General features: G+C 41.8%; 1 protein-coding gene across 2 annotated transcripts in view; it reads left to right on the forward strand.

The window, feature by feature from the left end:
* The window catches only part of pappaa (pregnancy-associated plasma protein A, pappalysin 1a), a 154,457-nt gene that overhangs the window by 76,361 nt on the left and 64,073 nt on the right, over positions 1–14,023 (forward strand). For both annotated transcript variants that reach the window (XM_017723163.2, XM_037533561.1), the window contains exons 12-14: positions 9,306–9,413; positions 9,543–9,678; positions 10,516–10,729. In XM_017723163.2, coding sequence (XP_017578652.2) covers positions 9,306–9,413; positions 9,543–9,678; positions 10,516–10,729 — 458 coding nt within the window. The remainder of the gene's footprint in view (positions 1–9,305; positions 9,414–9,542; positions 9,679–10,515; positions 10,730–14,023) is intronic.

Raw genomic sequence — 14,023 nt, forward strand, 5'->3', positions numbered from 1 at the left:
CTATTTGAGTCTAATTTTTTTCTGAGGGTTTTGTTCATAAGGTTACATGACACCTACCATCTCGACAGCTGACAGAACCCTACATACATGTTTATAAATGCTTATTGCAGTAGGTGTCATCGGTCATAAAGGCTTCTTTAGCTAACTTTGATCAAAATTGGCAAATGTAACCATCTTAGTAAATTATGCCTATTGGAACAAGTATTTATAAACATTTATGCAGGGTTATGTCAGCTTTTGTAGGTTACACATAGCCTAATGAATAGGACCATACAGCAAAGTGGACTGTAGGTCCACTCAACCCAGAACCAGGGGGACTTTTATTATGGTGTGGCCAGATAAGACCCAGAGGATTAATTGGGGTGACACACTGCTAAGTAAACATCTAAATATAAAGTAATACCTGCCTTCTACCCAATGACAGCTGGGATAGGCTCCAGCACCCCCGTGACCCTTAGGGAGAAGCAGCTTAGAAGATGTGTGTGTGTGTGTGTGTGTGTGTGTGTGTGTGTGTGTGTGTGTGTGTGTTTGTGTGTATGTGTACAAAATAATACAGTGTTACTATTACAATACCATACAAAATATGCATTAGTTTTTCCCTAAGCATCTGTCCATCATTTCTCATCAGTAGCTTACTTCACAATGTAGCTCACAGAGCAGCACTGCTAAAGGGACCCAACACACATTCACTTGCTGAACAAATGTTTGCTGAACAAATTAGTATATCACAGCAAGATATTCTAGTCATTCAATGCAGCATCATTAGGCTTTCATAACTGATCGACATTTACCCCGAGGACAGATTTTCACCATGAAGCATAATTGATGCTTTATCAATTATAGCTGGCTGTCTCACTTTCCAGTACTGGGGTGGCTCATTCCAGGGTGGCACTGACCTCTCCTGGCCACTCCATGGCCACCCAATTATGTCACTGGCTTCAGTTGTCAACTGACAACAGTTTGTCTTTGGAGATTTTGGAGATTTTGCTTTCAACCAGTTGTCAGTCAAGGTTATCTCAAAGTACGCAAGTAGAAGAGCTGCCTTAGAATAGACACCATGGCCTTTGTACAGAAATGAATGCCTGCTCTGCCCAGTCCCAGACTTCTGAGCACCTTATCCATGTGATCATTCCATCAAGTGGCTTTGAGATTCCATATCTGTGGCATATCAGCTCCAATCAGAAACTGTGTGTGAGGCCTAGAGGCCTTCAGAAGTAGCTGTATGGTAAAGACAGCCCTGCCCTGCTCTATCTAAGCCTTTTGATCATGTCTCGACTGCCTTCAAGAGTACCTGCACCAAGATGCATACTTGCTGTTGTTTTGTTGTTTTGCTGCTTTCCTCTGCTGTTTGTTGTGTCCCCCCACCTTCCAAAGGTCTCAGGCGAGGTCCTGCTCCCTTCAAAGGCTGTGTTGAGCCAGTTCCCTGTGGGGAACGAGGTTAGTCGATAGGGATCAGCCCAGATGCATGAAAGGAGCCCTGTGGAAGTGAGCGCAGGGGGAGAGGAAGGAGGGGAAGGAGAGGGGATTGTGTCTGTGTGGAAGATGCCAACGGGCCTGCAGCCATGGCTGCTAGCTATCTGCCGTGAAGAACACACAGCCTTTTAGGTCAAAGGAGCAGATTTTCATCATTGTGAAAGCCACATGCAAGAACACACACACAATAGTGAGTCGAAAACCTTCACCATCGGACGGTTTAAAGACCATGTGTGTGTGTATCTCATAAGTAGAAAGAACAGGATGTCTTTCTTGCTCTCTGTGTGGGCTGGGTAGAAATGTTCTTGGCCTGGCTTCGCAACAGCAACCCACCAGCACTTTACCTTTTTTTTACACGCTCATTGTCTTGACCTGCACCATTCAAGATGCTTAACTCGTCCCAACGTCAGCATTACAGTACGTCGGCCTCTGCAGAATTTGTGTGAACCGTGGCTTTCTTGCCACATGCTTCCAGAAAAATCTGGGAGGCTGCTGGTCTGGTGCGTTAGAGAAGTCTGGTCAGCCAGTCCAATTCCCAGGCCATGCAGAGAGCAGGTTGTATACTTGGGTATGAAAATATACAGACAGCCACCATGCAGAACTTCCCGAATTGATGCTGTCCATTGCCAAGGCTGATATCCTGTTCACTGTCCCTGCTTCCCTGACCGCCTACTACAATTTTACAACATCAGTGATGGAGGAATCAAGTCTGTTCTTTTTCGCTGTTGCATGTTTTACACATTCACACAGAGCACTGTGATTATACAATAGAGGAAGTGAGGATTTGTGGTCAAGAAGCTACATACAGTGTGCCTTTGTTTTGCACCACTTCATGTGAAAAGGGGGTATTGGTCTGTAGATTGTATCTGTCACTCTTTCCCATATACCGTATCTTGCGGTGACTCTCATATCGATTCATATTGTAGATGCACAATATCAAGTGATGATTTGGTGGCTCTGTAAGCTGATGTTTTTGAATTGCTTTACACACAGCAGTTCAACAAAGACATTCAACAGGCGTTCAATTCATTCTTTCTTTTTTCCCCTTGGCATAGTTAAAGTGCCGCTGATGAGTATTCTGCATGTCGGCGCGATTACCAGCAGTAACTCGCCCGCATCCTTATTAAAAAGGCTTTATTGAGGACCTCTCATCTGGGCAAATAGGGGAATTTTCTGAGAGACAAAAAGGCTCTATACTGGATTCAAAGTCACCATTTGCTTGAGTAATTTTGCACAACATTCCATTGGTTTAGAGGGCACCATAAAAAATGAGTGGGATCACAGATTTCCAGTAGGCTGAAGTGTCAAAGGGCATCTTTCATGGTTATTGATCATTTCCTTTCAAATTCCAACCAGGCTTTGAAAGTAGGCCATGGCTTGAGGTTAAGATGATGGCAGATGAAGTCAAGGGGCTGTCGTGTTGACGGAAATATCTTTGCAAACCGGGAGCAGCCTTTGCAAAATAAATCATCCAGAATGAGGCTGCAATGCAGACATCCTGATTTATGGCTCGTCTCAAGTTTGTCAAGCCACAGGTTTTGTTTGTACTTTGATTATGTAATACTGATTGTTATCTGTATTCTGGAAATGTGAGGTCATGTTTTGGCATTTTTGAGAGGACATTCTTCAGAGTGTTTTTGATTGCATTTATATTGCATTCCCTGTGCTGTTGTAACAATTGTTGCATGAAACCAAAAGGACAATGGAGAAATTCCAAAATTTGGCATCCGCTTTCTAACAGTCCAAGAACAATCTATGTTTTAATTGGCCACACACTGTGGAAGTTAAACGCCATTTATTACCTCTGACCAGTTTCTTATAATTAAATTTTTGCTTTTTCAGTCACTTGGAACCTTCACCAGGAAAGTGAAGGGCATTGGGCAAGAGCACAATAAACAGCGCTAATGATATTTCCACGTAACACACAAGTAATTATGAGCCAGAATTACCAGTGACACAAAATAATTGAGATGATTTATCTCTCTTCTAAACTAAGCTCTGTCTCTCGTGCTCACCGGTCCTTGCAGTGTGAGGTTAATCGAGGTAGCCCCACATCCTACACCTGGCAGAGCAGGAGTAGGACACATAGTCCTACCATGTAATATGTCTTGGGCACTCGAACAGAACATCTTGTTCGCAGAGCTGCACTGCTGGGACGATGCTTTTAGCCGACATAAGTCTGTGGGGAATTTGCCAGCGCCTTGTTCAGCGCTCAGGTTAACAACAAGCATGTGTTAGCATAGTAGAAAGCTGGGGCTTGGGCAGGTGATCTCTCTGGAGTCCTTGCACCACAATGAGCGCTGACGCAAGCCCCATTGGCCCGGAGGCGCATGAGGGGGGATGACGGCAGAGTGGAGATCTCTGCATGCTCACACTAACGGAGCTCTCCCTGCAAGTGCAGAGCAGCCACAAGGTCACATTAGTAACATTCCATTTCCTTGCAGGGTCACTTTCGGATAATGGTTTTCAGCTATGCTGTCGAATACGTGCATGTGTGAGATATTGGTGCAGCTAGGCCTCTGGAAGCTTGCTGCACTTGCTGAGGCGTTTAGAAAGATGCATGTGAGATTGTTTTGCTGATGCAAAGACAGGTGGAGAGCTCAAAAGCAGCAGAAGTACTACACATGCTATTGACTGTTTATGCCACTTAAATGGAACGCTCAAAGAAAAGTGCTTCATGTGTTGGTCAGTCTGCCCTACATGTCTTGGTCAGTCTGCCCTAAGATGTTCAGAGGTGATTCATAGCAATGTTTCATAGCTTATATAGATTCAAATTCCTGTCTTATGATTCTGATGCTTCAAATGTTGACGTGATAAGACAATACTTTCTCACCATCTACGCAAAGCAGATATGATATTGTATGATATAGTAGTAATGCATAGCAGGTAATGTTTCCACACTGCTCTTGCTATTGCCAAGAATGTGGATAACGGACAAGGGTGCTCCAGATTGTCACACCTTTCTTAGAATTTAGGTTTTTTAACCGGTTTTTCTCCCCGATTTTGTTATGGCCAGTTTCCACCCACTTGCTAGGTCCCCATCACTACATCAGCTATCAGACACTTACTTTAACAAGCATCATCACGTTGAGTTATGTGGCACAGGGAAAGCCATTCCCAGCCAGAGATATCAAACAAGGCCATTTATGTTCTCTACAAAAACTACAGTACATCCTGACCACTGATGGCAAAGGCATTGCAGAGGCTTAAATTTGCAGCTAGGTAGTTGTGCCTCTAGGGAGCCACTTCTGTTGCCTTTACACACTCTCAAAAACTACAGTACGTACTTGCTTCTCCTCCCCTAGAAGAGCACAGTAAGAGGGAAAAGCTGAACAGTGACTTTGCCATACCACTGAGGCTTCTCCTGTTTCAATTATCATTAAAAGGACCATCTGGTTTTCCCATAAGAGACCAGACTCTAAAAGGCAACCTCCATTTACACGGTTGGCTGTTAACACGTTGGGATTTTGGGGAAGCGTGGCCAGTGGCTCTGGAAGGACGAAACACTCTCAGGAAGCCATTGGCTGACCGCACATTTCGCTTGTGTGCCCGCAATGGCATGCAAGCCAGCTTTGCACTCTGCCTTGTCAGACAAAGAGAAGCCGCATGTGGCGTACTTGTCCCATCGAAGACATCAGTCTCATCTCTCCTTTGCCACTGAACTTCACCTTCCTCTCTACTCAACTTATGCAAGGACATGGACAGGTCAGAGGAAAGCAATATGGCAGAGCCTGCACATAGACGAGCTTCTGGTTGTGTTATGAATGTGTTATCTTCAGATTTTCAAATGGCCTTTTGGATTTTAGTGGTGAACCAACGAAGATGGGAGAAGGCAGAGGTTTGCGAGTCAGTCTGCTTGGCTATGAGACTGAGGCTTTGAAAGGATATTACCTCACGTGGCAAGCTCTACGCAGGGCTTTTTGTGTGTCGTGATGGTGAAGCGAACCTCACACAGGTCTCCCCACAAATGTCTCACAGATGTTGGGGTTAGCTGGCAAGCACTTTTCCTGTTTGTCCCAGCTTTCGCAGGAAAAACAAATCACAGTTTATCCAAAGTGTTCAGGGAAAATAAACAAATTTGCAAGTATATGTCAAACCAAGAATGTCCACTCCCTGGGAGACATCTATTTATGCAGGGAAAGTGCAGGAGAGAGCTCCATGGTCCATGAGGTAAAAGGAAGATGCTTGGGTGAGTTGATGCTTCAAGCTGCCTTTGGATATGCACCCAGAACATTAGGCAGGCAGCCACATTTCAAAAGGCTTATGAGGTTGTTTATGAAAAATTTGCACCAAGAAGTGGCACTGACAATTTTATTATTGTCAGCTTTTCAAATACTCAGTTACTTTGGGTTCAGATTGTAGCAAAGCAAACATTAGCCTCACACAGTAGAGTCCTAATAGGTCTGAAATCTCCAGGGACTGACATGGACCTTCAGCAGATAACCCTGATACCCTTGATACCTGTTGATGTCTTGTTTAGCTAGTATGGAAGCAAGTATTGGTGCTTTTTGCTCCAATCCAAGTATTGCTTCAGAGCCAACTTTTGCAGCTGTTCCTGAATCAGCAGAAAATCAGGCACATTTGATTCCTGTGTGAGGGTCTAGAGCTGTGTGTTCACAGTGGCTGACCTAGCGCAACCCCCAACTGCTGTGTTTTTCTGTAGGAGACACTATACCAAGGCTTATTAAAAAATTAAGTCATTTGTTATTTATCTGCCTGTCTTCTTTTTCTCTTTTAAATTTTTCCCCACAAAGTTTTTCTGAGAATGGATGTGAGAAAATTACTTCTAACTGGGTCATTTGAGGAGGCATAGCAGAACCTGCTAGATGCACTTTAGAAGGCCCGGTCAATTGGCTCAGTTGGGGCAACACTGAAGTGTCCAAATGGATCCTTCTCATGTAGATTGAAAGAGAGCTGGAGGGAGCTCCAGTGGAGGCTGGGAGCGAGAGGGGTGTGTGTGTGTGTGAGGAGGTGGGGGGGGGTCAGACAGCTAAGGAAAAACTGTGCGGGAGGCCAGCCCCTATGGCTTGGAGAGTACCCTGCTTTGGATTGCTTTTATCTTAAGTGGTGATTTACAAACAAAATCTTGACTCCACAGACAAAGGGGGTTTGGCTGTGTTTCTATGTATGTTTGTCTGTATTGAGCGGGTGGTGTGTTGGGAGGGGGTGGGGGGTCTGCGAGGAACCCCTCCCACCCAAACTGCACAGCTGGTCTGAATTACATCTTGGAAGCAATTGTCAAGCCATCCCAGGCCGACTTTGTTTTCAGGAGTGAACGCTGGGGGATATTTGCTTATAATTAACTTCAAAACATTCAGTTGCGCAGAGGTGGACCGTAGGGGCCACGGCGGGCGTGCGCAGAGTTCGCACCGTGTTCATGCATGGCTAGGAGAGGGATTCGTCTTTGTCGGCTGATTGTCGGAGGTCTGAAGGATAGAGAAATAATTCTGGTGACATTGCAAAATAGAAAGCACACAATCATAATCGTATTGGTGGGTCTGGAAGAAACTGTCTTCGCCTGTGTTTGTGATCATTCCATGATTTATTGCATAATGAATCCAGGTCCAGAAAGTGTTTTGTGTACTCCACTCGTGCCACCATGTCGTAATCAAGCGATGTAGCATGATTGTTTTTGCTCTCAGTAGCCTTTTCTCACTAACTGAGCAAGTCTCAACAGGCTCTGAACATTTAGCGTGCTGTTTCTTCCACCTCCTTTTTGCTTTACTACCTCCCCTCGCATTCTTGCAACTTGTGGTTTCTGACGATTTATTGTACATCATTTGTTTTATTGGTTTATTTTCCCCCGTGCATTGCTTATGTTAGACCTTGCTTTGGCTGCTGTGTTGTGGTTTAGCAGTGATGTCATAGGGCTGAAATGCTGTCCACAGGGAGACTTCCTCTCCCCGCCTCTGGGCAGCCTTCCCCCCAGACCGGTGGGGTCTCCTGGTGTCTGGATTTATTTACTCTCCCTAACAACCAAATCAAAATAATGACAACTCCATTTAGGGGAGGCTGTACAGTGGGAGACAGAGCAATTATATAACAACAGTTTGGGAGGTGTTGTTGTTGTTGGTGGTTGTAGTATGAAGGCAATTTAGGAGTTCAGCATAAAAACTGTTTGGTAAATGCTAAGAGGCGCATTGAAATAGTGCTATGTAAGCTTAGTTCAGTGGGAATAATAAGGGCTGGTGTAGTCACATTGGGTAAACCTTTGGCTGTCACCTTGTCCCAACCTTCAACCTGCCCGTGGAGCATCTCCACACATCAGTCTCATCAACAGATCTTTGAGGCAGATACCGCTGCTTGTCTCTGGGAAGTTTCCACAGTAGCTCAGGTTACTCCTATCCAGTTTCATTGAATCAGTGGAAACAGCAAAACCCAGGTGTCCTTGTGTTATGTCATGAGGCACAGGTTTCTGTGTCCTTTGTGTATTTTTAAGAACCACTAAAAAGACAATACATTAATCTAATTTTGTTAAGTGGCAATGGAGAGCCATCTAGACTTTCCCCAAGGCTGCTCACTGATCCCTCTTTCTTCTTTTGCTTCCTGCTCCACTTTCTTCAAAACACAGATTCCTACTTTGATAGCACCAATTTTGCCCTTATCTAAACCACAAACACATCAAGCCTGTTTGCTCTAAAGCCTCGATGATGGCAAAGAGCACTATGACCTCTCTGGGAGTGTTTCTGAGCTCATATTGCTTTGTTTCAACGTGAAAGACCTTGTCTTGTGGATGCCGTAAGTCGTCCGCCTTCCAAGACACTTCGCGGCGTTTTTTGATTGGGGCTTTAGCACACAACTGCAAGCTAATTTGATGGAATGAGATATCTAAAAAACACGACAGTCAAAGAGGAGTGTGGAAGCATTTATAGCTTATGAGTCTGCATCTGGTTCATTTAGTCCCAAGGTCTACATTTATCAAAGGAGAGAGAGAGAGGGAGGCGGGGGAGGTGGGAAAGAACAGAGGGAAAAGAATGAAATCAGGAATTCTGATTCTAGTTTTGGAAGGCAGATCAAAAGCTCCCAAGGCCATGTCCTGCCAGATGCTAACTTGCTTAGCATTCCGCACGTAATTTCCAAAAAAAGCCGTGATGCGTTCCTTTGCAACTTCTTGGTGACAAATCATAATGGGAGGAACTGACCCATGGCTGCCCTTCTTTGCAGAATCTGGACATTTGAGGATGTCATGTCAGAACATACACATTTCCCTTGAACTCTAGCTGGTTAGGTTCTCCCTTAATGGGGCTCGTTTTAAAGCCTTTATATTCTAAATTTATTTTTCCGTTAGTAACCTTTCAAATCTCAGGCATATTAAGGCTTATTATTCAGTAATTTCATGGAAGATGATGCAAACCAGCTGATCTGTTTTTCATTTATAGAGCTGTGTAATCAAAATTTGGACCAGCCGATGAGCAACTCACAAAATTCATAATTTGATTCAGCATGACAAAGCTGTGCCCTGATTTATTACGTTTTCCTACAGCAAAAATAACAAGTGGCTAAAAAATGTGCCTTACATTAATATGTCAATCTTTCCAATACTATCTTCTCGTGCTTTATAGTATCTTCATCTACTCAAAATCTAACATTTTAGCTCCAAGCTACCACATTAGCCACAAATGAGTCTGCTATTTATGATATAACGGTACAGTATGTCAAGTATGATACAATATATGTATCAAAATTGTGATACAGTTCACTGCGATATGTTGTATTGGTACATCCCTTCTATGTAACATATGTAGTTATGACAGTGAGCAACTGAAGTCTGATTCCATCAATGAGCCTCAGAGTTTAACGAGTGAACTTGCTGTTCGTTTGTCCCCTCCCAGACGTGTCAGTCCAAGGTGTTCGACCTTTCTGATGGCGTTTCCCAGTATGCTTGGTTTCCTTGCCGTGAGGCTCAGCAGGTGACCTGGTACCGCCGATATTGGCTGAAGGTGAGTTTGACATCCTACACTCATATATATATATATGACATAGCCAGCATCTATAGGCAAGGGTCATCTTCTTGAAAATCTTTGCTTTGCATTCATTCTGATTGATTCTGATTCATTCCCCCCATACAGGCCTACTTCTCCCACCCCATGGTAGCTGCAGCAGTTATCATCTATCTGGCAGCAGATGGGACAAGCTTTCTTGACCAGACCCAGTGCAACATCACTGTTCAGTTGGTGGACACAAAGGACAAGATCCACAACCTAGGTGAGTGAAGAACTACTCTAGATAGAGGCAAATGCATGTGTTCGTAGAGATATTGTACTTGTGTGTCGTGGACCCTTTCTTGATAGCTTGTCGAAGTCGAAATGTAGAGACCAGAGACTAGTAGGTTTCTTCTGGGCAACTTTTTAGACTTTTGGGATTCTTGATTCCCAAGTTTCTCACTAATTTTCTTATTTTTTTACCTTTATAAAACAGGCTTTGTTATAGAGACATACACAGACTACTTTCTTTACAGCGGTGGTGATAGGAACCAGGGGTTGCAGTGTCTACAATACAAATATAACCATTTTATTTAGTGTCCAAAATGATGATCTACATGAATCCTGGGTTTTTATGTGTAATGTTCATGATGGTGAAAATAATAATAAAACAATAAATCTGGAAAAAATACATTTTCTTTAGAGATTGTTTTGCTTTACGATGCCCTTTGCTTCCCTCTCTGGTCATAAACATATTTTAGAAAGAAAATGTTTATTGGCCAAAAACGAAAATATTGTAAAACAAAGTTTCAGACACCTGGAAGTTTATTCTTGATTATTTCATGTAACCATAACATGTGATGTGGCTTTTAGAGGCATTACACACTTTGGACATCTGGTTCTTATCACCACCACTGTGAGCAATTCTCCATTTCTTTCCCATCAAACCCCTCTGAATGATATTGTTAACATTACAACCATGTAATTTTGCAGAATGTTAGAAAAAAAAAACTGAATTCCTCTTTAATTGTTGATGTTGGAGAGCACTCAGCGAAGGCTTACTGCTAAATGCATAAATGTAAAGGAAACATAGATATCAATCCATTCTGCCTTCCCCCAGGTGATTGGCGCCTGAGCTGCCGCAACAACCCCCTAGTGATCCCCGTGAACCACGACCTCAGCATGGCGTTCTACCACACCAGATCCATCCTGCTGATCTTTCGGTCTGAGCTGGTGGCCATCTCAGGTGTGGCCCTGCGCTCCTTCCAGTTCTTCGACCCCATCACTATCAGCGGCTGCCAGAGCAATGAAATTTACAACCCTATGGGTCAAAGGTGAGCTAAGAACTTAGGTGTCTGGCTTCCCTCTTAGCCATTTAGTGAAAAGAAGCCGTCCCATTTAAAAGTTCCTCAACAAAGGAGACTTTTCCTAGTATTTAAACCTGAATATCTCGATCTTAGGACTATGGGTCCACCAGTACGGGAGGTTATTAGGCACATCAATGACAACATTGATGACAACAGACACAGCAATGATGATGTTTTTCAGTTGACAAAGTTTCCCTTTAAGTCAATTGATATTAAACAGTGTAATGCAAAATTTAGATCCCTGTCAAATTACATGTTTTGTTGATTTTCTTAGAGATTTTCTAGGTTAAAAGTAGCAAATAGATACAAGTTGTGCCCATACGACATATATGAAAGTGCGATATTCAAGTTTAAACTGATATTGTTAAATGTGTTACATGTTACTTTGTGTTTGGGTCTTTAACCATTTGAGCTTTGTACAAATAATACATTATTATTATTATTATTATTATTATTATTATTATTATTATTCAGAGGTGTAAAATCCAGGTTCAGAAAGTAAAAGTCCTTCCCAGGATTTTGTTCCAACAGGCTGGACAGCTCTGCTGGTGGTGTGATCTAACTAGAGAAGCCAGCCTGTTGGAACAAAATCCTGGGAAGGACTTTTACTTTCTGGACCTGAATTTGACACCTCTGTTATTATTATTATTATTATTATTATTATTATTATTATTATTATTATTGTTATTACTACAACATGGCCATGCAAAAATGGGTTAAAGGCAAGAGCAAAATATCTATAGCAATTAGCTAATGTTGAATGTTTCAGCTGTTACACAATAACCATAATTCCGTTGCTTTCTGGGATGACGTGACCTCTTAAACTAAAACATTTATTTATTTATTTTTTAGTTAATGTTCCTTCTTGCTACATCATGGTCCGGGCGAATGCCGTACTTCTCTATAAATTATATTGCAGTAGTAATTTGCAAATGGAAAGAGCCACTTCTAATATTGACAATGGTGATTTGCATCAGTCACAAAGAGCGCTTTATAGAGTGGTTCAGTGGCATGATTATAATGCATGCACACACACACACACACACGCATACACACGCATACACGCACATACTCATTACCCAAATATGATCTATGTCCCTGTTCTGCTATTTTTTTGGCCTCTGGGCTGCTTTGTATCATGCCTGAAGGTTGTGGTGGACGTACCAGCGGCAGAGCATTTCCCGTAATCCTTCTACCTCTTCAAAACACCACGTCTCCTATTCCCAGTGCTGTTAACTAACAGGGGTCATTATAACTGGCATTTATGCTCCATCCCTTGTTTTCAGCTTTTGATGCCTTTTAAACAAACGTGCTGGCATTCCCGTCACATATTTGGACGCGGGGGAGGAATGTGATTTGTTAATTTCCCCACTGCTTTTTGTTTTGGTGCTTGGCTTCACAGACGTTTTTCTTTAAGAGAATACGTACATAACAATAATGGGTGTGCTTCTGAGCCAGTCACAGCGGTTCTGAGCAGCGCGTCCTGTATCAAACCAAGGAAAGCAGTGAGAAAGGCGGCGGTAGTAAATTACTCAGAGGTATTAGACTAAGATATTCTGGAAGTGTTAAAGATTAAACAGAGTAAAGTAAAGTGCTTGTATTTGTGATTGAAAACACTTTATGTACTATTTATCTTTGTAAAAGTTTAAAAATAAATATTAACGTTTGTTTTTATTGATAGTTTTACCTGGTCAGACTCCAGGTTTAAACACTATAGAGGAAAATTGGTGATTTGATTAACCACCATGTAATTTGGCAATGTACTTTAACTGTTTAAAGCCATGTGTGCTGAAGAAATGTATATAAAGAGTCTGTATATATATATATATATATATATATATATATATATATATATATATATATATATATATTGCATATGGGACATATTATTACAAATAGATATAATTGCATTCAGCTTTCAGTTACATTTTTTGGAAGACAATTTTCTTCACCTATGGAAGCCAAATTTTGTTTGTTAAAATTGTTAAATTAAAAAAGAATTTTGTATTTATTTATTTTTTTTATATATATTTTTGGATATGGTGCTCTTATTTACTTTTGGCCAGTGCATGTAAGCAAATGCATATGTTCTTCTGAATGCAACACCCCCAACTTTGCCCTCCCTCCTAAGTTTATGTGAAACCTTTCAGTGGTTATGAAGAGCTGGACACAGATATTTTTATGTACTTCTGCATACGAGACCTTATTTGCGGGCGAAACCTTAAACCTTGTTCTTTCGTCCGTTTCTCGTATTGGCTCCTTGGTTTCGGAAAGTGACCTCCGCTCAAATGCCCTCCTGAGGTACCACGATACCATTCGGTCAGCTAAGAGCCACTTCAGCATTAGCGTTTAACCCTCAGTTGGTTGAGTGCTGTTCAGCTGGCCGCATGAATGGTAGTTCATGAACTATGAATGGTGTAGAAGTTGAAAAACATGCCATGTTCTCATAGTCAGCGCTTTGTGGAAAGCACAAAGGGGACGCCTCTTCATTCCAAATGAATGAAAAAGATTCTCGGCATGTGACGAACGTAAATGTCGGATACTGTGTGTCAGTGAGGTTTGTTTTTAATAAGCCGGTCTATTGATTCATTAAAAAGAACTTTCCCTCTCTTCCTCTCTTCCTCTCTCTCTCTTTACGTCCCCCCCTCGCTTTCTGTAGGCCTCTCTTTCTCCCATGTTGATTCAATCAAGGCGAAGGCATGTGTTAATGATTCAACGGCGGATTGATTCATGAGTTTTTCCTTTATTTGTCTGCTTCGGGTTGAAGTGAATTGAATTTGTTTGCTTGTGTTTTCTGCACATTTGCACTCACTTTTCTATAATATGAGGATGTGGGGTCCTACATGTGTCATATATATGTTTATATATATATATATATATATATATATATATATATGCAATTAACTATATGTAATAATAGTATGTGTTATATATGTTATATATACAATACCTATACATAGTGCCATATGTATTGAATTTATCATCACTGTCTCCATTTTTGGCGATTTTTGGTTTCCTCATTATCTTACATGCAATTTAATGATGAATGGGACTCGTCAATAAAAAGACTCTTTACATTAACTTACATTTTGGAAGGTTTTCTTTGGACAGCAACAAATCTGTCAAATATGTAAGCAGTTATTACATCGTTTGTAAGTACCTATATCATAATGAAATGTCCCAAACACAAACAAAAATACACACACACACACACACACACAAAAACACACACACACACACATATATATATATATATACACA

Source organism: Pygocentrus nattereri, chromosome 23 (genome assembly GCF_015220715.1).
Source record: "Pygocentrus nattereri isolate fPygNat1 chromosome 23, fPygNat1.pri, whole genome shotgun sequence".
Taxonomy (NCBI): domain Eukaryota; kingdom Metazoa; phylum Chordata; class Actinopteri; order Characiformes; family Serrasalmidae; genus Pygocentrus; species Pygocentrus nattereri.